This window comes from Peromyscus maniculatus, chromosome 5, assembly GCF_049852395.1.
Source record: "Peromyscus maniculatus bairdii isolate BWxNUB_F1_BW_parent chromosome 5, HU_Pman_BW_mat_3.1, whole genome shotgun sequence".
Lineage (NCBI taxonomy): Eukaryota > Metazoa > Chordata > Mammalia > Rodentia > Cricetidae > Peromyscus > Peromyscus maniculatus.
The window spans coordinates 10,169,572-10,193,032 of NC_134856.1; the positions used below are offsets into that span (position 1 = coordinate 10,169,572).

Consider the following 23,461-nt stretch of genomic DNA (forward strand, 5'->3'; position numbering starts at 1 on the left):
GGGCGGCGCTCTGTGACTCACATGTCCCTGAGACCACTTACAGATGGAACTGGGCTGAACTCCAGTCACCCTGCCGGTAGGCAGAATGGAGGTGAAGCCCAGCAGCCACAGGGGTCTCTGGCCAGAGAAGCCCTCAGGTTGAGAGTCAGGCATACCTTCCCCATTTCCCTAGCAAGGCTATCTGAAGCTCATTCCTGCCTCTGCATGTGTGTACGTGTGTGCGTGTGTGTATATGATTCCCCTTCTTCCTGCCTGGACCAGCAGTGACCAGCTCGCGGAGGGTGACTGTAACTTCACAGAACTGATAACCGTCGTCTACTAGAGCTGGTTAACTGGTTATATATGCACCTCCTCCACATAGCAGCTCCACACATCCCATGCCCGTGAGAGAGGCCAAGCCGCAGACAGCTCGTGTAGGGTCATGCACAAGCTGATTGCCAGTGTGTGGATTTGATGAGACCTGTAACCAGCCAAGCACACCCATGAGGCCAAAGACACGGAAGGCATGTGAACAAGGCCAGATGCAAACCTAACCTTCTGGGCCCCGAGAAGAGAGGAGAGTTGGCAGGAAAACAGAATACACTGCTGGGCTAGCATCAGGAACGGGCGTGCGGGCCCTTGTGGAGGTAGCCAGGGTCTGGGGGAGGTGATCAGCCTGGCATATCTGTTGTGGCCACTGCCTGGCCTGGTGACGCTGCCCGAGCTGTCTGCTGCTTGGCCCCCTCACAGGCATGGGAAAGACTCGTGACATGAGATGTGTGGAGTTGCTATGTGGAGGAGGTAACCAGCCCCAGCATGTGATGGTAATCAGTGCTGTGAAGTTACACCCACCCCGAGCTGGTCACTGCTGGTCCAGGCAGGCAGAAGGAGAATCATACACACACACACACACACACACACACACACACACACACACACACACACACACAAACACATTCACAACATACACATGCTTAGGGGAGAGGTGGACCCTACCACTCTGCTGACCCCAAGGAGGTCATGGATAAGGCCCGGCCCTTGGTGTCACAGCCACTCAGATGGACAGAAGACCTTCTTCACTAGCCCCCTCTCAGGTCCAAGCTAGCTCTGCTCCACGCTGGGGTCTTTGGGGGAGCTGTCCTCTGACTCCCCTTCCTTCCACATGGCCCCCCTGCTAGGCCCTTTGGACCTGAGGGGGTGTGAGAAGGGATGATGGGTCACACTCTTGTTCTGTAGAAGGTGACTGGGGAATATAGCCTGGATTCCCAGGTCAGAATCCAGAAGTTCCTGTGTCCCCGAGCTTCCTCTGACGGGAAGATGAGCGCCACTGGGCCCGCCCCTCCTCCACCCAGCCTCCCCTGGCTGCTTCTCCTAGCTCCGGGCAAGGGCGAGGATGTGTGAGGTGGTGGGTCCTGACATGCCGGGTCCCTGAAAAAGGCCTGGGGATCTGCAGACAGAGGCATGGTGTCCAGTGTTCCTGGAAGGCCAGACAAGGGCAGCTAGGGAGGTGGAGGAGCCAGGCTCTTCAGAGCTTCTAGAAAGACCCCATGAGACCAGGCACTGGCCTGGGGCCCCCCACATTTCAGGGCTAACAGAACTATAACAATCTCTTCTACCACCTCCACCCCAGCTTATCCCAATGTCTCCCGATCAGCAAGGCCTCAAGCCCTCTGCCAGGCCAGTCAGCATCCCCTGGCTACCCTGGTTGTATCACAACCCAGAAAGGTGTCTTTTAGAGGCTCCTTTGCTTGTCTTAGTGGGAAAGTGTGTTGTCTACAGACCCTCAGCCTAGAAAGAGCCACCAGGACCAAAGGAGCCCCTTAAAGCCATTAGGGATCCCATCCCCTCATCTGAGCCAGCCTTGAAACCAGAAAGAAGTTCAGGGAAGAGGAAACTTGGGGCAATGCTTTCTGCCTGTGAGAGGGGGCAGTGTGTCAGTCAATGGGGTTCAAAGAGACCCTCTCACAGGGACCTTGAGGCCTACAAGCACTAGGATCCTGCTGGGTGGCCAGCAGGATACTGTTCAGGCAGAGGGGCTTGGGAAGAGTTGGTTCTTTCCTCATGAATAGGGATATAAGAACTCCAAAGTAAGCCAGGCATGGTGGCAAACGCCTTTAATCCCAACACTCTAGAGGCAGAGGCAGGCGGATCTCTGTGAGTTCGAGAGCAGCCTGGTCTACAGAGTGAGTTCCGGACAGCCAGAGCTACATAGAGAGACCTGTCTCAAAAAAACAAACAAACACACACACACACACACACACACACACACACACACACACACACACACACACCAAATAAACCCAAAGTAGAATCAGGAGCCACTAAAGTTGTGGAGGAAGATCGGAGAGATACACGGCACCAGGAGCTCCCACATGCCAAGATCCCTGCAGGTCCCCCAATCTGCCACATTCATGCCATGGTGTGAGAATCACCAGTGTACCTAGAACAGCCAAGACAGCTTCCCACTCACCTTGTCCGGTCACAGAGTACCGGGACTAGTTTACTTCCCAGCTTCTCCTGGAGCATCGGATGGTGGGGGTGGGGTGTGCGTGTGGACCTGGGCTGATCCCAGACTTCAAATACGGAGGAATTACCTTTCCCCCTCCCTCCCACCACCCCTCCCTCCTTTGCTTGACTGTCTCACTATACAGCCCAGGCTGGTCTTGAACTCTCAACCCTTATGCCTCAGCATCTCAAGTGCTGGGATTGCAGGAGCACCACACCCTGCGTTTTATACCTCTTTATACTTGAACACAGACGGGGACACTCACACATGTCTAATGCGTGTTGCATAACGGGGAGGGGAGATTTGAGGCGCAGGCTAGAAGCGGGGTTGGGAGAAAAACGGAATCATTTCATTTTAGCAGCCCACCTGCTCCAGACTGGTGGCCAAACTGGTCCGTGTATCACATGACCAGTCAGAGTCTGAACTCGGCTCTCAAGAGTGACCTCTTTGGCTGGGGGCCGTTTCACAGGTCCAAAATTGTAAGATCAATGGATTTTATGTCCCAGTCTGCACCCCGTGAAAGGCCAATGATGTGGTACCTGGGTCCTCCTCCACATCAGCAATGTCCAGTTACAGCCGATAGTCATGATCTCCAGTGTACTGTGGCCACGCCTCTGCCCAGCACCACCCCAAACAGCCGCCAGCAGCCCATTTCTCTGTTTTCCTGACTGAGAAAGTGTCCCCAGGTGCCTTCTTTCCCACACTGCCCTCTTCTTTCCTGATTGGCCCCAAGACATCTGACTCAGCAATGTTAAAAATAGAAGAAGCACACACACACACACACACACACACACACACACACACACACACACACACACACACACAAGACAGAAACTCTCCAGACTGTTGCTTTGCCATGGCAGCAGATAACAGCTGATTTTTATTTTTCTTCTCGACAATCTCCTACAATTTCCAAACTCTCTACAAAGAGCTTTAATATCAAAAGACAAATGAATTGGTATTTAAAAAGAGCATCCTTCCCAACTTGAAGGCTGAGGTCAAGATGAAATGCTACCTCCTGCAGGAAGTCCTCCTGGATTCCCAGTCACGAGCGGTGGTTCTCCAGCCCTATAACTAAAGCTCCAGGACATTGTGGAAGCTTTCAAGGGCTACTGCCAGGTCTGGTTATCTACGTTTTTTACCACCCAGCACAAGACCAATGTGTGTTAGTAGGTCAGAATTCACAATAGGCAGTGAGTGTCCTCAGATTCATCTGCTGTGACTGGAAGATTTCCCCTCAGGAGACCATCAACCTCCGCCAATGTCACCAGAGAGAGCTGTCTTGGTGTTTAGAATGTTGGGTTGAAAAAAGCCCCATTTCCCACAGTTCTTGCCAGAGGGAGGTGTCAGCAGAGGCGGAAACTCCTCTGCGGTGTGAGCAAAGGGGAGGCAGCTTGGAGAGAGGCTCAGAGGCTTGCCCTGGTCCAGCCCAGGAACCTGCCCTGAGCCAGAGGTGGCAAAAGGCCAAGGCCCACAGCAGATAGACGTTTATAGCAGCTCCTGGGAACTGCTATCCCCAAAATCACAGCATTGGCCTGGGACCCCAAGCTGCAGGTGGGGGCTAGGGGACCACAGAGGAGGAGGGGGTGGGGAAGGAAGAGGAGGGCTGGCAGGCAGGTGGGGGAGGTGCTTACCTCCTGAGCGGTTCTGGCTCCAAAGCTTCTCCCAGCCCCATCCACCCTCAGGGCCACCCTCGGGATCAAAAGTCAGAGGCAGGCAGAGGGCTGCGTGGCGACCACAGGGACAGAGCGGCAAGAGCCAAGGCAGCTGTGTCTCAGGCAGGGGCGACCGTTAGGATGAGTCATCCTCCAAGATCTAACCTGACCCTAGCTTGGGCCCGCAAGTCTCGACGCCCAGCAGCAACAGCTGGGCCCAGAGGTGACCAGTAAGGCAACGAACGCCTCAGCCTCAGCCTGATACAGCTGTGAGGACAGCCCCACAGCGAGCATGGCAGTGTGCGTCGGGGACCAGATCTGGGAGCGGAGAGGTCCCCAAGGCCAGCTAGGTGTCTATCTATCAGAGCAACCGCCCTGTCCTTCCAAGGACCAGTACGCCACTAACCAGCAAAGGCTGGCACAGCACCGAGCCACAGACAATGTGAGCAGATGCCATGCATGTGTCCTCCCACGGGGAGGTGGGGCGGTGGCCTAGATGCGGCTGGAAGAGGTGCTGCCGGAGCTGATGGGGAGCTTGACGCTGTCCGAGTTGCTCTTCAGAGGGGAGGGACCACCTCGGGCCTGGAACCGCATGGACCAGTACCACAGGAAGATGAGGAAGCCTGTGGGCAGCAAGGCACACGCACCATCAGTGGCCAGACCCCAACTGGCCCTTGGTCCCCTCTCAGAGTCCCTCTGTGCCAAGGGTCCAGCCACACACTCATGGCCCTGGAGCCACTCGGGATGAATCAATACACTGAGACATATCAGCGGTTCCGCACTGGCCTTACTCAGAAGTGCTGGGAATCTCTGATCCGTACCTCATAGGGGACAAGATGGAGATGTCTAACAACAGGATTTGGGAACCAATCTGCTCACCCTATTCCATCCCACGGTGAGTCCACTGACTCTGGCATGGCCATGTGACCCCTGTTCAGTCAGCACAGCCAAGTGCAGAGGTGTATAGTCCTTTGTGTCTGAGTATGGGAGGCACGGGGTGGAGGGGTGTGGACCCTACTGGTCTCCAGCTGGGGCCTCCAGGATCCTCCCTCCAGCCCTCACTGCCTGACCTCCAGCCACACTCCCCTCCCCATCCTCCCAACACTTGTTCTAACCACAGAGCTTTTTCTTTTGACCTGGAGCTCCTATACCAGAGCTCCCTGACCTGTACCACAGACAGGACGCCCTAGGCATCTTGTAAGATGCAAAAAGAGGGGCTGGAGAGATGGCTCAGAGGTCAAGAGCACTGGCTGTTCTACCAGAGGTCCTGAGTTCAATTCCCAGCACCCACATGGTGGCTCACAACCACCTGTAATGAGATCTGGCGCCCTCTTCTGGCCTGTAGGCATACATGCAGACAGAGCACTATATATGTAATAACTAAATAAATCATTAAAAAAAAAAAAGATGCAAAAAGCATCAGTGTGTCTGAGTGAGCTACAGTTTGCCTTTCCAACAAGGCCCCTGTGATTCTGACACTGTTGACTCAAGACCACGGTCCACTCCAACCCGGATGCCACGCTTGCCGTGGTCTGCCACAACTCTCCTACTCTCTGAGTCTCACTGGTGGCTGCACACTTTTTTGACCACACTGTCTCCTGCACGAGGACTGAGAGGGCTGCTCATGCCACAGCCCTGGGGCTTAGCATGGGGCTGCACATAGTAAGTGCTCAATAAAGCCCTGTCCTGCATGTGGCCTGGTGCACTCATTTTGGAACGAGACAGCTGAGGCCCAGAGAAGGGAGCATTTGGGGTTCCCTGGGCGTCTCTCCCCTTTGCTCCACGTGTGGACATCGTACCAGTTGGAGGGGCAAGGCCCTCATCATGCCTACCTTGGAAGGAAGTTATGATGCTGAAGAGGTAGAGGATGACAAGCTGGAAGGTACCGGAAGCAAAGGAGAAGAAGACCAAGGCCCAGGGAAGGCCAAGGACCAGGCTGAGACCCAGCAGAGTCAGCACGTGAGGCCACTTCTGGCTGTGGGAACGAAGCCGCAGGATCTGCACCACCATGGTGGCCAGCATGGCCGTGTTGAACAGGAACACCAGGCTGAAGAGGCCTAGGTTGGTGACATAACCAACCAGGGAGTCCCGGATCCAGCACCTGGGCGAGAGTGGGCGTCTCAGCACACAGGAGGCTCAGTTAGGAGTGGGAAGGGCGGCCGGGCCCTGGAGGGTGCTGGGCTAGGCGTTGGGACTACTCATCGGTTACAAGTACCGCTGGCTTTCTGTCCTCGTGCCATCTTAGAAGTTAACTATCATTTTTAATTATGCGTATGTGTCTACATGTGGGTATGTTCCCATGAGTGCTGGTGCACGTGGAGACCACAGAGGTCAGAGGTGTCAGAACTTTTGGAACTGGAGTCACATGTGGCTGTGGGCTGCCTGATCCGTGGGTGCTGGGACCCAAACTCAGGTCCTCTGCGAGAGCGGTACGCACTCCTAACCGCTGCCATCTTTGGTGGTGTTTTTAAAGACATACCTCGGTATCCAGTCAGATAACTTAAAAGAAGGAAACCGTATTCTTGATGGTACAAGGCTGAGGCAAACCCACCAGGTCTGGTGCTGGGGTGGGGGTGGGGCACAAATGTCGTCTACATGGACCCAGTGGAAAGCATTCCTTCCAGGTCTGGTGCTCAAGAGCCCTGGCTTCGGGTCCAGTTTCAGGATGTCCACTGCCAGCCGGCGTAAATTAGGAGGGCAGAGGAGGGCTCCTCCTGACCCCACCCCCACATCAACCCCACTCCCCTATCAGCTGAGCCACAGTGTGGCCAAGAGTGAGCCCCCATGCCCTCTGAGCCAGTGGATGTGGCAAGGGAGCCTGGTGGAAGGCCGTGGGGCCCAGCACCTCTCCACTGAGGTTCAGAGAAGGGCCGGGCTCTGCACATAGGCACCTGACTGCTGAGGGGCAGACTTGGCCTCTCTTAGTCCCTGTGGTCCTTGGCCCTGGGTTCTGGCCACTGCCGGGCCCATTTCTCCAGTTCACTGGAGCCGATAGCTTCCTGGTCAGCATGACCAGGTGAGGCTGCTGTCCCCGTCCCTCCCTCCTGCCCCCTGCCACAGCTACTCACATGGAAGGGTAGATGACGCGCTCCGGAGTCCGGCGCACAGCCAGGATGATGGGGCCATAGTTATTCACATCGACCAGCGCCACCAGAGTGACCAGGAAGACAGGAAAGCCTGTGGGCAGCAAACAGAGGCGCTGGCTCCACCCTCTGAGCCCCTTTCCTCTGCTCCCAGTGGACCCGAGCAGGTCCGCTCTGGTTTCCCATAACGGGTAGGCTCTCTTTCAGCTTTGCCCTTGTCCCTTCCTGAGCCTCCAGGAGAAAAGGCCTGTGGTTGAGGCATGATCAAACAGGGAAGATGAGAGGATGCTGGGGCTGTGGGGGTGCACAGAAAGAGGACACCAGGGACTCTGGCAGAGAGGACAACTCGGACTCACTAATGAGTAGAAATGGAAAGTGCCATGGGAGCCCCTTCACAGAGCCACGGCTGCCGTAGCCAGCGGGCCTTTGGTGAATCCTCGGCAGAAGGTGAATGGGAGGGCCGCAGGAAGAGCAGGCAGTGGGGTCAGTGGTGTGGGGAGGTCAAGGTCTGGGCAATGTCCAAAGTGACCCACGGCAGGAAACTCTGGGTCACAGTCTGACTTGAGTAGTGCAGGTCACGGGTAAAGTGAATTGTCACTAGCCAAGAACAAAGGCCAAAGCCACAGAAACCCTGCCGCGTAGGTTTTTGGGGATCCCCTGGAGCCATTGCTAGCCTAAGTGTCCCCAGGCCAGGTGGAGGAACCGGTTGGTCTCCCTCACAGGGAAGGGCAGAGCCTGCTGTCTGTGGACCGTGGATGAGACGGTGGGCTCTGGGACCGCTCTCCCCTGCCACTTACCCCAGCCCACGATGCTGAGCTTGAGCAGGTAGCCAGGGACGTAGGTATCGAAGACCTCTACCACCAGCCGGTAGAGATTGTAGCCCTCGAGGCCCATCCAGGAGAGACAGGCAAGCAGGGAGAAATGCAGGAAGATGGCGCTGGTGCGGCAGGCTGCTTCGGAGCCTGCCAGAGCCACGGGCTCGCTGAGCAGGAAGCTCACATCCAGCAGGAAGACAGCCAGCAGCAGGTTCATGTGCACCTTAATGGTGTAGTCACGCGACTTCCTCCTACAAGGAGCACGTGCCGGTGGGCCAGGGCAGGGACCGGGGCAGGGCTCTGTTTTGTTCTCCCTCCTTCCCCCCCCTTCCCTGTGCCCCTCTTCCCGAAGCCTTCCATGTCTGCTCCATGGCTGTCTCCCCGTGTGACTATGAAGTAACTGCGGACATCTGCCCAGCAGCACAGTGTGGTGTACCTGTACCCCAGGATTCTAAGGAGTTCCAGAGTTGCAGACACTGGCCCCAATATAACCATCCTCTCTATACTGCCCTGGGCTGGTCCAGTCCACCTCAGACCGCCTTCTCCTCTACACAGTGAGAGGATGGGGCTGGCACAGTGTCGGATGCAGGAAGCGTGCATTTCCTATTATTCCCCGGCCCCTGTGCTCAGGGTTCTGCCCACCTCAGCCTCCACAAAGCCGCTCCCTGTCCTCAGAAGTGCATGCCTGGCCTTGGTGTGCAGCTGCAGATGCACCTGGTCATGACGCACCTGCTTATGACACACCTGTACCCAGCTCCACCCCTCCTCCTGCTCCAGGACAATAGAAGACCTGCTGAGCGTCTCCTAGAGCCAAGGGTGTTTCTCCTCCCCCCAGGCAGGCCCAGGGCCGAACTGACCTCAATGTAGGCTACGTCACACACTGACAATTAGACAACCTCTGCCATTCCCTCACTGCGAGGCCTCAAAAGTCTGCGACCCCCTTTGAACAGTGTGTGGCATGTGGCTACTCCGTGGGAAGTCACCTAGTCCGTTTCCATCTCCATTGTGCTGTCGTTACCCCGTGTGCCCTGTAGCTTGGGTTCTAACTATGCAGCTCCTCAGTGCCAAGGCTGCATCAGCTAATGTTACCGTTGGCATCCAACGGCCCCTGGGTGAGGCGGGCAGCAGGCAGCCCACCCTCGGCTTCCCAACAATGCACATCTTTTGGATAAAGCGAGCCCAGACAGGCGTCCTAGCCTACAGGGAGGAAGCGGAGCTACCCTACTTCCTCTGGCCTACCTGGAGCAGAGGTAGGCAGCAATGGTGAAGACACAAGCCAGAGCGGAGATGACACAGCCCACGTAGGACAGGAGCGTGAGGTAGTGCTTGTGAGTGGCTTCTACCTCCATGGACGACACCTGTGTGGGGACAAGATGGCCGGCTCAGCATGCTCCCCTCCCCACTGGCCAGTGCATGCTCCTGAGCGGGCTGGAGCTAGCAAGCCCCTCCCACCTGAACGCCCCTCTGGGGGCCTCTGTGACTTCCTCCCATCCCAGACAGTCTCTGACCCCCAGAGACCAGGAATCATCACCCGAGACGTAGGCTCTGGCCCAGCCTGAGCCGCACAAAGCCCTAGCGGAGGCAGCTTCAGCTGGGGATTGTCCATTTGACAATGGTATCGGGCACCAGCTGCCAGTAGAAGCTGTGACCAGAATTTGAATTCTCCTGGGACCACTGAAGCTGCTGCAGGCCTGTGGCGCAGGAGATGCTCACCATGTGTGCTGGGAAGAGCTGGTGTCAGGTAGAGTATGTATTTTTGACTTGGCATATTTTCTCCTCACAGTGGGTTTTTCGGGATGTAACCACATTGCGAGTCAAGAAGAACCTTTGTTTCTACGGTGTCCAACACAAAGGTAAGCTCTCCAGCTTCCCATGCCAAGGGATTCTGGGAGCATGAGGTTGGGTCAATAAAGCCCTTGAGATTTGGAGGCTACCCGAGCCCATCTTATGCCTTCTGGTTGGGGGCATATAAGAAAGAGTTTCCCGGCCCAGGCCTGTGGGTGGGAATCTGCATTTTCATCACACACCAAAACCTGAGCACTAATAACGAACAAGCACTTCATTGACCATCCGCTAATGACCTGTGCAGCCTCAGATGTGTTACTCGGGCTCCTCTGAAGCAGGACGATGAGGGGAGCGACCTTGGGTGGTTACTTGGGATTAAATGAGTCAATGGGTTCCAAGTACGTAACAGCACACGAGCTTGGCCTGTGGCCGGACTGCAAGAGAGCTGTGGCGGAGATACCTACCATCAACACTGCAAAGTAGGTCAGGTGGCTGCACAGGCAGGATGTCTGCGTGTCTCTGTGGACAGTCTCACAGCCTGCACTGCTCCAGCTGCCAGGGCTGCTCGCTGAGGGGAATCCATGGGACTCTGGTCAACCACCATGCTCTCCATACAGACTGGACCACTCCTGCAAGCTTGTCCTCCACCAACAGACCCCTGGCCTCCATCGCTCCCTCCTCTAATCCATCCCTGGGGGTCCTCATCCCTCCCAGGGACCCCTTCGTACTCACATGTTGGGTCTTCAACCCAGAACACACACTGCAGAGTCACATTCTTCTGTGGGGACAGGAAGAATGGGCACTCCATCATTCATCCTGTTTCTGCCATAGTCCGCTCCCCAGGTTTCTCTGCAGCCCACCCTGTGTTCTCTTTGCCCACCTCCCATGCTCCCTCTATAGCCCGCCTTAGTATTCTGTCCAGTCTCCTTTACCTTTCATTCCTTCTATGGCCCACGCTTCATATTCTCTTCACAACCCACCGGGCACTCCTTCCCCTCCCCCAATCTGGGACCTGGCAGTCGGATGCCCTCAGCCAGGCCACCTTTCCGTTACAGACAAGCGAGCTGGGAGGGTTGGGAGCAGGAAGGGACTCAGCCCTATGGTGGGCTTGCTCACACTTACCGGCTGTGGCTGGTGCCGGAAGGTGAGTACCACGGGCTCGGAGAGGTTGCTAATTTTGGTGTTCTGCACAACAATACCCAAGACCTTCTCACCCAAGACTTGGCTGGAATTCTTGTCCTAGGTGTATGAGGTTGGGAGGGGGGGAAGGAACAGGTCAGAGGTTTAAGGCTGAGAAGAAAAGCTAAGAAGACCTCCACCCGCTCTTGCGAGACTACAGTCACTCCTAGGACTTTGCTTTGGGAGCCTGGTGGGTCATTCTACACTGCCGTGAGAACAGCACCACTGACACCTCCCCCAGGAGTTTTTTGCATGGCAGTGCCCTTTCTGCTTTTATGGGAGAGGCCTGGGCTCCTGGAGGCGAGAGATTAGTTACTGTCTTCCCCCCTCTCTGTCAGATATACAAAACCAGCTCCCCAAGGGGAGACGCCGTACTTGGAACAGGGCTTGGCTGCTGAAGTCCACTACGAGGAGCCTCTTGGCGCCATCCCCACGACGGCCTCTGGACTGCTGGAAGAGGGCCCGGGGCAGCAGCACCGAGTACGCCTGGACCTCACTCTGCTCCTCCTGCAGATCAAGGACCCTTAGTGCCCGGCCCAGCATATGCCCCAGCTTCCCCACAACCTTGCACCAAACAACCCCCTTCTAATCACTGTGCTCTGGGCAATGCCACAGAGGCCAGGGAGTCAGGTGATAGGAGTCTAGGCCAGGAGGCCCTCAGCGGAGTCTTGTAATCTGGGTCTTCCAACGCCAGCTCTCCCATGGGCTGTGGGTTGTCCCTGGACCCAGGCAAAGCCAAAGGGTGCCATGCTAGATGGAGTGCTCCCATCTTCCCTTTTGCCCACCCCACCCTAGGTCACCTGACCTGCTGCTGGGAGTGGATTTGCAGATCCTCTAGCCCGGCTGTGGGTGGCAGCTTCCACACTGTGGCATTGACCAGGTCCTCCTCAAAGGATACTGTGTCTCCCGCGAAGTTCACAGAGGTCAGCTTTGACTCGAGGCTCTGTAACTGCCTGGTGTGGAGGAGAACATGGTAGGTAGCAGAGGGAAGGGCCAGGGCCGGGGATCTGATACACGGGACAGGCAGGAACAGAGAGGAGAGGGGCCCAAGGGCAAAGGACACGAGGCAGCTGGGTGTGGAAATGAGGGAATGGTAGCAAGGGACATTGTTCTGGAATTCAGTCCATGGCTCTGACCCACTTATGCCTGCGTTGGTCCCAGCCTCTCCGAGATGCAATGTGCCGGACTCCAGAACGGAGTCTCTTGTGGGGAAGAGGCTGGGCACTGCCTGACTGTGAGCTGTATCTGTCTCTGCTGACATCCCAGCAGGATCCAGTCGGGGAGATCCAGCCTCAGGGAAGGTATCCCCAGCTTCTCCATGCCTAGGTCTCCCACTAATCCCTACGACTGTAATCCACACTCACTGGCTGATGAGCGCCGCTGAGGGCCGCCTGGGGGCCTTCTGAGGATGCTGCAGGAACCTGTTAAGCAGCTGCAGTTCCTTCTTCAGATCACACAGGTCCACAGACGAATTGTGGGAGACCTTCTGTGGGGCATCTGGGAAAGCACGAGATCACCTGAGGTTGCCACCTAAAGCAATGGCCAGCTCACACCCCTATGTAACCCTCATGTGGTACTCCATGCTTTCATTTGCTTTACAGAAGGAACCAAGGGTCCAGGAGGCAGAGGGGACCACAGGTCACTGAAACATGAAGGAAGGCTGTGTCTCCTAGGGTCGCTGCATATGAGCATAGAAAGCTCTGAGGGCCCGGGCCCAGCAGATCTTCTTTGGAAGAATGTGGGTTCTGTGTGCCAGCTCTGGGAACCTCACAACCTCTAGCCTGTCTCCTCTACCTGAACCTTTGAGAACTTGGGCGTGTCTGTGAGGGGTTACCTAGATTAACTTAACAGAGGTGGGAAGATCCGCCCTACAAGTGAGCAGTACTTGGGTCCTGGGCTGGGTAAACAGGAGGGAGGCTTGCTGAGCAGAAGCATTCATCACACTGCTTTCTGACTGCGGATGCACACGGCCAGTTGCCTCCAGCACCTGCCGCCAGGAATCCCCTACCACGATGGATGGCACCCTAGATCTGTGAGCCCACATCAACCTTTTCTCCCTGAAGCTGCTTTGGTCAGAGTATTCTATCATAGAGAGGAAAAGTAACTAAGGCGCTCTCCTAATGGCTGAAGAGATGCCGTGGCCATCACAAAGATCTTAGATGATGAGAGGGACAGACAAACCGTCCAGGGTACGTGTGTGTGACAGGGCTGGTGTAGGCGTCCTCCAGTGTCACCCTCTACCCGGCGCCGCCTTCCTACCCTCACCCCTGCTTTTTCTCAGAGCTTCCAGAAGCTCTCCTTGGATCCCACTCCTCCCCTCCCTCCTCAGACACCTTTCATGGCTCCCAACTGCTAGAGGCTGCTCAGGCTTGGCGACCATAGCGGCCATCAGAACCCAGGTCCACCGTGCCTCCCTTCCCACCCCCTTTTGTTCCTTACTGTGGAAAGAGAAGAGGAAGCTGGCAGCCTCAGGCAGGCTGGAGTTCTGGGGGCTCCTCCAGGAGCTGACGGAGGTGGCGAGCAGTGGGGCCCCCTGCTCCAGGCTCTGCTCCTGCTTCCGGAAGCAGAGGAGGCTGGAGGCTCGGCTACTCAGCAAGTAATCGTTCTTGCCATAGCGCAGGTGGAACCTCCCGGTGTGGAGGCTCCAGTAGAGGCAGAAGTGATAGAGCCCTCTGGGCTCTGGGAAGAAGTGGGAGGAGTTAGGGGCTGCAGGGAAGGGGGCACGGATCGTGAGGGCCTCCTCCGTGTTCCACACAGAGATGTACAGCTCTGAAATTTGGTCGTAATGGAGGTGGCTCTGTTTCGTCTGGTTCCGCTGGCCACAGAAGCGGAAGTCCTCTCGGGGGCTGCCACCATGGGCACCTGAGGAGGCAGAGGCTATAGATGGGACCAGCCATGGGCAAGGACCTGGGATTCACACACATTCCAAAGCTCTATACTTCAAGGGTCTATATCTTGTATATACGATGTCTTTCTCCTGCTCAAAAATTACTGGTTTCAAAATACGAAGAAAACACACACACACACACACACACACACACACACACACACACACACACACACACCTGAAAATAAAGAATGATTTCAAAGTCAAAAACCCAAGTTTAATAGAAGTTATTGAACGAGACCATAGCTGCCATTGACTGTTGCACAGTGTGCACTGTCCAAGAACGTCCCCTGCAAAGGAGGGAGAGGCTGACACCCAGGCCGTGATCCCCATCCCAAGCTGTGCTCTGTGGGGCTGAATCTCGGAAGGAAGAGGTGTCCTCAACCGGCTTAAGGGGTGCTTTGCAGACTCACCCCTTACCCTAAGAGTCCACACACAGACATGGAGGTATTAAAGTCACAACAGTCCCAGGGCCCCAAGAAAGCCTACCTGGAGCCAGGAGGAACAGACTCAGTAGGAAATATACCATCGGCCACAGCTGCTGGACAGCCATTGTACTTCCCAGAAGTCACCACCTGGAAAAGAGTGAGAGCATTATAGGGGGCCGCCCCACAGTGAGAGGCCTGTGTGCAGGTGGGGTATGAGCTAGAGGTCATACAGAAATGGTCAGACCTCTCCAGAGCAGCCAGAAGCTACGAGGCACAGCCACCACTCTGCCTTTTGTTGCTCTGATGCAGAGTCTAAGTGGCTCACAGAGGGTCCCAGAGGCCACAGAGTGGCCCTGTCTAGAACCCACCTGCAGCCACCATTTTGCAGCCACCAGGAGAGACAGGCCAATGGGCTGAGGTTTCCCTAGGAACCGTGCATCACAGTCCCCGAGGTCTGGTTACAGGAAGCCCGCCTCTGGGACCAGTCTTAACTGCATTTGATACCCCCATCCCTACCCCATCCCCACACCGCCAGCTGGCCCAGTCACTCCTCATTCAGCCTGCTTGTTCCTGGTCACCTTCAGAAACAGCCCAGCGCAGGAAAACCGCAGGGTGAACTGGCAGGAAGGGCGCTTTCTGTTGCGACCACCAGGGGGAGCCAGCCACCAGGGCCTGGGAAGCTGGAGCAGAGAAGTGTGACTTTTCTTTTTGTTGTCCCACCTCCCCACACCCACCTCCACTCCTACCCCTCCCTCCCCTGCCTGATGAGGGTCAGTTCCATCCACACCGCGTTGGCTCCATGGGCCACTAATCAGCTGAGTGCCAGCTGGCTACCAGCCTGGGCACCTCTTTACCCTACACCTACATTGAACGCACTTCAACACTGAAAGTGTCCTCATTGTTGGCTCTCCCAGCTGGCCCAGTGACCAAGCTGGGTGCTGACATACCCAGACTATGTGGGGAACTGTGTCAGACCACAGTGACAGACACTCACCTGCCACAAAACCAGGCAAAGGAAAGCCTAGGAACTTGGGGCACAAAAGGAGTCTGAGTTTGGAGGGAAACTAGAAAGACCTCCTAGAAGAGACGGATGCTAAACTCAGTGCCCAGGTGGTCCAAGCAGGACCTTACTGTCTCCTTCTCGGGCTAGCCTCTTTCTGGTCATGCTGGCCCCGCAAGTGAGGGCCAGCCCCGCACACCCAAGCATGAGGAACAGAACTTCCGTTCCTGAGGCCGTGGTCCTCATCTGGTGCTGGAGCATCACACAGAGAACAGGAAAGTTGTGGGGGCAGCTAGCATGTCCTCCATGCCTCCAAGGCTTCCCTGCATCTTCTCAAAGCACCACCAGTCACCTACAACCAGCAGAAGAAGGGCCAGCATCTGGGAACAGGCCACACCCCTTCCCTTCTCTCGGTGGTCCCTGTCACCGTCACTCAGCCTTCCGTCCAAATGTCTCTTCTTTCAGGTGATGCTTCAACTTGAAGCTCACAAATTACTTGAAATTTTGATCCAATTTCCACTTTCTGATGCTTGGCTCTGAGGCCCAGAGACAGTCAACAGCAACGTCCTGAGGTCGCACAGCTGGCCAGGGCGCATGTCCCTCTCAAGGTGGGCCACCGCTGTCAGCAGAGGACCCAGGACAGGACAGAGCCACCTGCCTTGCACCAATCCTTCCCAACTGGCCCTTGAGAGCAAAGGGGGCCAGGAATGGAGTGAGCTCCCCCTCACGGGAGGGACACAGTGAGGCTGGATCGCCCTGGATCACCCTGGCAACCCATGGAAGGGATCCAACACAAACAAGGGGCTGACTGCCCCTCCACCTCGTCCCTGCTCCAGCCCAGCTGTGCAGAACCACTCTCAAGAGGACGAGCGCCCCGTCAGCATTCTTGGGTTTTGATGAGGAGGTGTTTGTTGCTTGGATCTCTGAGTTAGTGGACTCCGGAGCCAGACCACGGGGTTCAAATCCTCGCTCCTACACTTTACTAGTATGTGTCCCTGAGTAGCTACCATATTTGGGTGTCATGTCCCTCTCTTAAAAAGAGGATTGCAAATCAAGCCTACCTCAAATGTCATTGTGAGAATTAAGTCTGTTGTTCTCCATAAAGGGCTTTGAACCGGAATGCATACAGGGTACCACTGAAGTCAGACTGTCTCTGCGTCCCTTCCGACCAGCGCATGCCTGTCCATGACCCAGGCCCCTCCCCCTCCAACTCCTTAGTCTATGCTTTCCTCCCCAGTCCTCTGTCCCCTGCAGGTGGCCAGCTTGGCCTTCAGAGCATTGAGGGGAAATTCCTAGAACATGAGCCTCCCTTCCGGACAGAGTAGCGGGAAGGCTGTGACCCCACCCAGAGAACTTCCCTCCTCTTAGCTGGCCCTGAGTGTCACAGACTCCCAGGGGCTGGAGAGGGAGGATGGTGGGGGTGGGGGCTGCCCTTCAGACTACTAAGGGATAGCCACATGGGTCAGGGAGAATACTGTCCTGTTTACCCACTTAGCATATTCCTGCCTGAGCTCCTCCCAGGGCTATCCATATTTGTGCACCTGCCGCCCAGCTTCATGCCCCAAAGGGCACAGGCAATGCCTATGATGGAGTGGTGGAGCCCCTCCTGCGGCCTGCAGACATCCTAAGACCTGGTCACCCTATTCCCAACAGCCTGCCACCCGACCAGAAAGAGGGGCCTCTGTGTAAGCAGAGGCCCACCTCTTGGGGACCGCCCCTGGCCTGTGCAGATGAAGAATGGCAGAGCAGCCTCGGCCACCAAATACCAAGCCACGGAAAAGCTGTGCCGCCTGCCACAGCACTGCCAGAACCAACGGTTACTTAGAAGGTGGGTCCGCAGCCTCACCCCAATAGTAATAGCAACCTCTGGAGAGTAGCAGGGTCTCACAGTTTACCATTTTCACAGATGTGGAAACTGAGGCCAGAAAAAGGCCACCTCTCCCAAGAGCACACAGGACTTCTGCTGAGCCCTCTCTTCAAAGGTCCCTAAGGTACACACGGCCTGGTACCCCAAAGAGAGTAAAACAGGAGCTGTGGAAGGCACAGGCACACAGTAGGTGAGCCCAGGCTAGAGTAGAGCTGCTGGGCTGAGCCCCCTTATTCCCTGTTCTTTCAGAGTGGCCATCCTTGACCTCAGCTTCCGGTAAACAGGCAGAGAACAGAACAAGCTGAGCCAGCCTGACACAATGCAGGACATCACAGGGTCCCCAGGGATCCTGCAGAATAGAGGGGGCAGGGCTGTGTGGTCCCGCACACCCCCATTCCTAGCATGGCTGGCTGCTGGGGGAGGTCCCCCACAGTCCCAGAGCTCACTTTCTCTTGAGGCCTGAGTCACTTCCCCTGCCATCCTGTGTGGACCTGCGTCACCTAGACGTGGCCAGCTCCTGGAAAACCCATTTCCCCCCAGGATGCCGGTGGAGTTGAATGGTTGGAACTAGGAGAGCTCTGGATTAACAATCCCCAGGCAGCAACCTCAAGTGTCCAGTGGGACCCATTCACACACACTGGGGTTACAGGTTATCCCAAGGGCATATACCAGAGCCTCGGGCCTTTGCCAGGATTTCCTGGACTCTGAATGGCAGAATTCCACTGTGATCTTCCCCTCAACGCCCGAGTCTACAGGAATACCGGCTTCTTCCCAGGCACACACAGCCCTGGGTATCTCCCTGCCAAGGGCTGGCCCCAAGGGTGCCCCAAACCGTCAGTGCACTGGGACCCACCCCAGGAAGATGCTTTGAAGGATATGGTCTGGGTCCTGTGCAGCACAGCGCAGGTAGGACTCGGCTCTGGCTGCATCCAGTGATTGAAAGGCCACATGTGGGAACCAGAAGTCCCCAGCAGCTGGACTTGGGCAGCATCAGAGCAGGCAACGGACTACTGCAATTACTCAGCTGTGAAAGAACAAACCCTGGATAGGGACAAGGGCAGCCCACCTCTCCTGATTCCTGTCCTTTCCTCATGACAAGGCATATGGTCCCAGTATTTGACAAGGGGCTGGTTATCTGAGGTGCCTCCCATGATAGCCCAAAGAAGGAGGAATGAGGGAGCCAGCTAGTTTCCAGGTCTGAGCCTCCTGTGACCAACCGAGGGAGAACGAGGAGAGGCCCAGCTTACCATCAGCTACTTTCTAACACAAGGCTGTAGAATGTGTTCCTTGAGAGCTCTGGAGGCTCAGAGAGGGAACAGGAGACAATAGGGGTCTTCAGAGTATAAGCCTGGAGAGCTGCAGGTGTGTGTCCATGGGCCCATGAGCGTGAACTTGCAGTGTGCACTGGGTGAGGAGGGAGGGGAGGAGGGCTGGAGTGGACTACATTGTCTCTGCAGAAGAGGAGGAGGCTCGACACATACCAAGGCCAGCGTGGGCCCAGGGCACATGAGCTGGCGGACACAGGCCTGAGTGTGCGGCCTCAGAGCACAGGGCTGATCCTCCCTCCGATACTTTCCAGGCTTGGCTCCTCAGGACAGCTCCCTACTCACAAGCACCAACCACTGCACATCCGATGCTCAAAGGAGATGCTTACGGAACCCGGGGGGCCAGAGCTGCCTCCCCGCTCAGCCAGAGTTCACTTGGCTATGGCCCCCGGCTTCTGAGCACAACACTTGTGAATGTCGGGCCCTGCTTTCTTCGTCTGGCCCCGGAACCACAGTTGGGCGACTGACACCCATGCAAGTTGACCCCTCCAGAGTCTACCCCTCACTGAGAAGGAGCACTGGGGTCACAGGGCAGCACAGTGACTCCAGGCTTCAGGAATCTGTCTAGACGGCGTGATAATAAAAATCAAGTTGGCACCTGCGGGAGGCTGGCAGCTTCCCAGGCCTTACCCACCAGGGCAAGGCTCACTTTCCGTGTGTGTTTGTTGTTTGTTTGTTTGTCTTGCACTTAGGCTAGGCTGGCTTCAAACTCACAGCAATCCCCCTGCCTCAACCCCTCCAGTGCCGGGATTACAGACTTGAGTCGTCACGCAGGGCACAGTTGCCATTCTAAACCCAGCCTTGCTATAGGACCGCACAGCTAGCACAGGCTGGACCTTCCTGTGGTTTCCTGCCCATGTCTATGAGCTGCAGCGCCCTTTGCCAGCCCCTGCCCCATGGGGAAACTGAGGGAGGGGAGGTGTGGGCAGTGAGTGCCAGGCAGCAGAGGGCCTGTGGGTACAAGGGACTCTAAGCCTCAGCAGCTGACCATTCGGCAGCTTCCTGCACCTGCAAGCAGACATGCACACCGGAGGCCCTAGGAAAGTCAAGAATCATCACCAAGCAGGCATGAGCTGGCCTTGGCCACTCCCTTCACGTTCCTTACACACAGGCCCTTCCTGTGATGCTAACATGAGACATATCCACTGTCCTGGGCTCAGGCCTCTGCCTCCTCCACAGCCCCACGGTGACCAGTAGGAAGCAGACAGCGTGTGGGGCTCAGCAGGGGTCTATCCAGGCTGGGGAAAGGGACTCTGGAGTCCGAGTCCCCTCCGGCAAGCACTCAGTGGCAGCACCGGCAAGGTCATTGCCACACAGCGGCCCAGCGCGCTCAACTCTGCAGTCAGCTCGCCGTCCACTAATCCTGGAACGATGCTTATCCAAAGACGGGGAACTTACAATGGGAAGGGCACACATCACAGCCAAGATCACATAGCAAAGAGGGAGCCATGCTAGGACTCAAATCAAGTCCGGCTAACCTCAGAGCAATGGTTTCAGCCACTGTGGTTACCGGCTCCCTTCCCTCCCTCAGTCTCCCTGGCCTTACTGTGGGGGAACTTGCTCCTTATCTTCTGATTAGAGAGACGTTTGGACGCTACTTTCTCTTGTGCCTTAGCACAGCAAAGGCTCGGATAAGTCCCACAAGGAGCAGCAGCACAAAGCTTACCGGGGCCAGGCCCTAAACCAATGTGACAGTAGGACCTTCAGCATGGACACCGCGTCTTTCGTGTGAAAAACAAGCCCTCAGATGCCTTGACACCACACGTAGCCTATCAGCACACACGCCTTCATGTAAGTGCATATGTGTGTATACACACATACACAGTCTCCAGCCCCTGTCCTTCTCTGGGCTGTCCCCAAGGCTATTAGCTAGCACAAGACGGGCCACTGAAGCCACTTAGGTTGCAGTGATCCCCAAGGTCCCTCATTACCATCTCCGACACTTCCAGGCGATGGGTCCCCTGTGAGCTTGGGGTGTACTCAGGCTGGTCCTGCCTCCCTTCACAGGCAGTCCTGGCTCATGGGGAAAGGGCAGTGCCATGTCTGACTCAAAATGTCCCCGTCCATTACAGCCCCCCCTAGCTGACTCCGGTCCATGTCCTAGATCCAGCAGCTAAGACACTGGGAATGTTGGAGAGAGCGAGGAAAAGCGAGAGTCAAAGGATGTAGATGCTCAAAGCCCCGTGGAATCTTGGGGCCAACTGGAGAGTCAGAGAAGCTAAGGGGGAGGGAGAGGGGTAATGCCCGGGGAACCCACATCTGTCGTACCATAATTAACCCAGTATGGGCTAGGGCTTGGGCAGTCCAGGGACTCTGGTACCAACCCTCCTCAGCTTCTTGTCCTGGGTGTTCCAAGCCAGGCCAAAGCCAAGTGTCTAGCACACGCTCGTATCCAACGAGCCACTGTGGCCAGCCTCTTGCACTGGTGTATGGGGCCGCACCTGCCTCTCAGGGCTGGGTAGCAGCAGCAGTTACAGGCACAGAGGCCAGCTAAGCCTGGAATCTTAGGCCAGCCTGCCTCTCAGCGGGCCTCAGTTTCCTGCTTTGTCAATGAGCAATTATGACCCCTGTCCTCTGCCTGTTACTTGGACAGATTTAGGGTACTTGCAGATGAAGAAAGACCTTACCTCTGAGCTGGCAGTGAGGGACAAAGAGGATGCCCAGCCCTGGCCAGACCTTCTTCCTTTTCAGACGACAGCAGTCTCCATGTCTGCCCGGAGTTCCCCTTTCCCGTCTGCTTTCCCGAGCTGCCCAAGGCCACCCGCTGGCTTTCTGGGGGCTACACTGGGCTCCCCTGAACCAGGCAGAATGCCCATCTGTAGACTGTAGGATCTTTCTGTTCCCAAGGTCAGCTACCAAACCTCCCTTTTCTCCTCCTCCTTCCTGGCCCGGAGGCTGCCAGCTCAGGGACACAAAGCCGGGCAGCTCCCAACTATGACTGGTTCCAAGGCCCCTGCAGGGAGGAGGAGGCAGGAGGCATTGCCCAGAGCCCCCTCCCGGCTCCCTGAGCGCACAAAGGTTCCCTCAGCTCCTCTGTGATACCCACGAGCAGGTGCCAGCCCCTGCAGTAAACAGCTAGAGTCAACAAAACACTTCAGAAAGGCAGGGCAGGACTCAACGCTCTTTGGGCAACTAACACATTTATCTGCTTGTGTTTTGAGATGGTGTGTGTCTCTCTCTGTAGCCCAGCCTGGCAATGAACTTATAATCCTCCTGCCTCAGCCTCCCAAGTGTTCAGATCATAAGCCTGAGCCACCAGGACTGGCTTACATTAACACAGTTAATCTTCTTTTAAAAACCCATGAGAAAAGGATCACGACCCACTGAACAGATGACCATGAGGCCCCTGGGAAGCCAAGTCACCTGCCAGAGTCATACAGTGAGGAGGGAAGGTTACGTGGGAATCCAGGCTAGCTCCAGAGAGGTCCACTTGACCTCTTGAGTGGCAAGCTCACCTGCTAGTGAGAGCCTCTCTTTAGAAGTCACAGGGAAATGGTCTCCTTGGGTTAAGCTGGCTGCCATCTGCACAAGGCCTCAGTCCAGGGGACTGCATGAACTTACCCAGGTGACCACGGATCACAGCTCCTCTACGGCTCTTCCCAAGGCTGTGTGTGGTGTTTCCAGCCCTCCTCGTCCGGTTATATCTCCCCCAACCCTTCTCGGAGACCTGTGCTGTGACCACAGCTGCAGCCGACTGAAAATGTTCAGCTAGAGCGGGAGGGAGCGTGTGGCTACCCCCAACCACTTCCTGGTGGTTCTCCAGACGGCTGCTGTTTGAGTCCCCTTAGAGGACCAGCTAGGATGCCCCCAGGGTCCCTGGCAACCCACCACCATTATCTACATGTTGGTGTCAGGGAAAGGGGAGATGCAGGGTTACAGGAGAGAGAAGAAAGGAGACTGCGGAGGAAGGAAAGGAGATGATGGGGGGGGGTGACTGGCGGCAGTTAGAAAAGGGAGGAAAAGGGAGACGGAAGAGGGAAGGGGTGAAAATCTACCTGGCTTCCTCCTCCAGGCAAAAGAGTGACTGGGCGAAGACTCCCTGTTTGCCGGCGGCAGACCCCTGGAGTCAGGGACACTTTCCCCTAGCACAAGGGGCTGAAGGTCGCATGGAAGCCTGCCCCCCCACCCATCACCACCCCCTCACTAGAGCTTCAAACAAAGGGGGCAGGCGGGAAGCTGGGCTGAGAAGACGGGCCTCCAGCGCCAAGGGGGAGGAAGGGGCGCAGGTGACAGCAGCCCCTGGCAACCGTTCCCTTGGCAACCGTTGGCAGCTGCATGGACTGCGTCACTGCCTGGCTTAGAGCGCGGGCCCTCTGACTTGTCAGCGCCAGAGTGTGAGAGCTTCCTTCCATCCCGAGGCTGCCTGGCTAGGCAGGCACTGGCCGGGTTCGTGTACAAGAAGAAAGCAGGTCCTAGAGTGTCGGCCATCTGTCTTGAGAGGACCTCAAGACCCCAGAGCACCCAAGTTCTCTACTGAAGCAGAATGGTACATTTTTGCATGAAATCTTCCAGTTAGTTTGCAGTGGCTTTTTGTGGTTGTTGTTGTTGTTGTTTATAAGGGAGAGGCTTGAGGGAAGATCTTGCAATACAATCCAGGCTAGTCTTGAACTTGCTGTCCTCCTGCCTCAGCCTCAAGTACTGGGATTACAGGCGTGTGCCACCACTTCTGGCCCTCACCAGTGACTTTAACACCAAATGGTTTGAGAACACAGTGGGAGCCAGATCCTTGGCCGAATGGCACCTGTTGGAAGCTGGCACTTGCTGGATGCCCCCCTATGGCCTTGACCACAAGCCAGGTGAAACATTCCTGATCCCTACCATCAGCTGCGGTGAATAGAGTGTATGCCATGCTTCCCTGAAAATGCCAGGAATCTGTCTCCTCCTGGAAGCCTTCCCAGATTGCCAGGGCTCACTCATAATCCCCTTTCTGAGCCAGCCGGGGGCTGGGGCTC

General features: G+C 56.3%; 1 protein-coding gene across 7 annotated transcripts in view; it reads right to left on the reverse strand.

Annotated features, from left to right (window-relative positions):
* Nucleotides 1–3,331: 3,331 nt before the first annotated feature.
* The window catches only part of Adgrg1 (adhesion G protein-coupled receptor G1), a 37,462-nt gene continuing 17,332 nt past the window's right edge, over nucleotides 3,332–23,461 (reverse strand). For 3 of the 7 annotated variants that reach the window (XM_076571650.1, XM_076571651.1, XM_006985236.4), the window contains exons 2-14: nucleotides 14,379–14,464; nucleotides 13,442–13,864; nucleotides 12,367–12,499; nucleotides 11,808–11,955; nucleotides 11,378–11,509; nucleotides 10,946–11,062; nucleotides 10,556–10,601; nucleotides 10,288–10,391; nucleotides 9,278–9,396; nucleotides 8,021–8,289; nucleotides 7,209–7,317; nucleotides 5,973–6,241; nucleotides 3,332–4,763 (exon numbers count right to left, since the gene is read on the reverse strand). In XM_076571650.1, coding sequence (XP_076427765.1) covers nucleotides 4,633–4,763; nucleotides 5,973–6,241; nucleotides 7,209–7,317; nucleotides 8,021–8,289; nucleotides 9,278–9,396; nucleotides 10,288–10,391; nucleotides 10,556–10,601; nucleotides 10,946–11,062; nucleotides 11,378–11,509; nucleotides 11,808–11,955; nucleotides 12,367–12,499; nucleotides 13,442–13,864; nucleotides 14,379–14,442 — 2,064 coding nt within the window. In that variant the 5' untranslated portion in view covers nucleotides 14,443–14,464 and the 3' untranslated portion in view covers nucleotides 3,332–4,632. Of the gene's footprint in view, nucleotides 4,764–5,972; nucleotides 6,242–7,208; nucleotides 7,318–8,020; nucleotides 8,290–9,277; nucleotides 9,397–10,287; nucleotides 10,392–10,555; nucleotides 10,602–10,945; nucleotides 11,063–11,377; nucleotides 11,510–11,807; nucleotides 11,956–12,366; nucleotides 12,500–13,441; nucleotides 13,865–14,378; nucleotides 14,465–16,378; nucleotides 16,468–21,136; nucleotides 21,467–22,070; nucleotides 22,225–22,504; nucleotides 23,150–23,461 lie in introns of those variants that run through there. The other 4 variants (XM_016003750.3, XM_016003751.3, XM_006985237.4 and 1 more) reach the window with 4 other exon arrangements.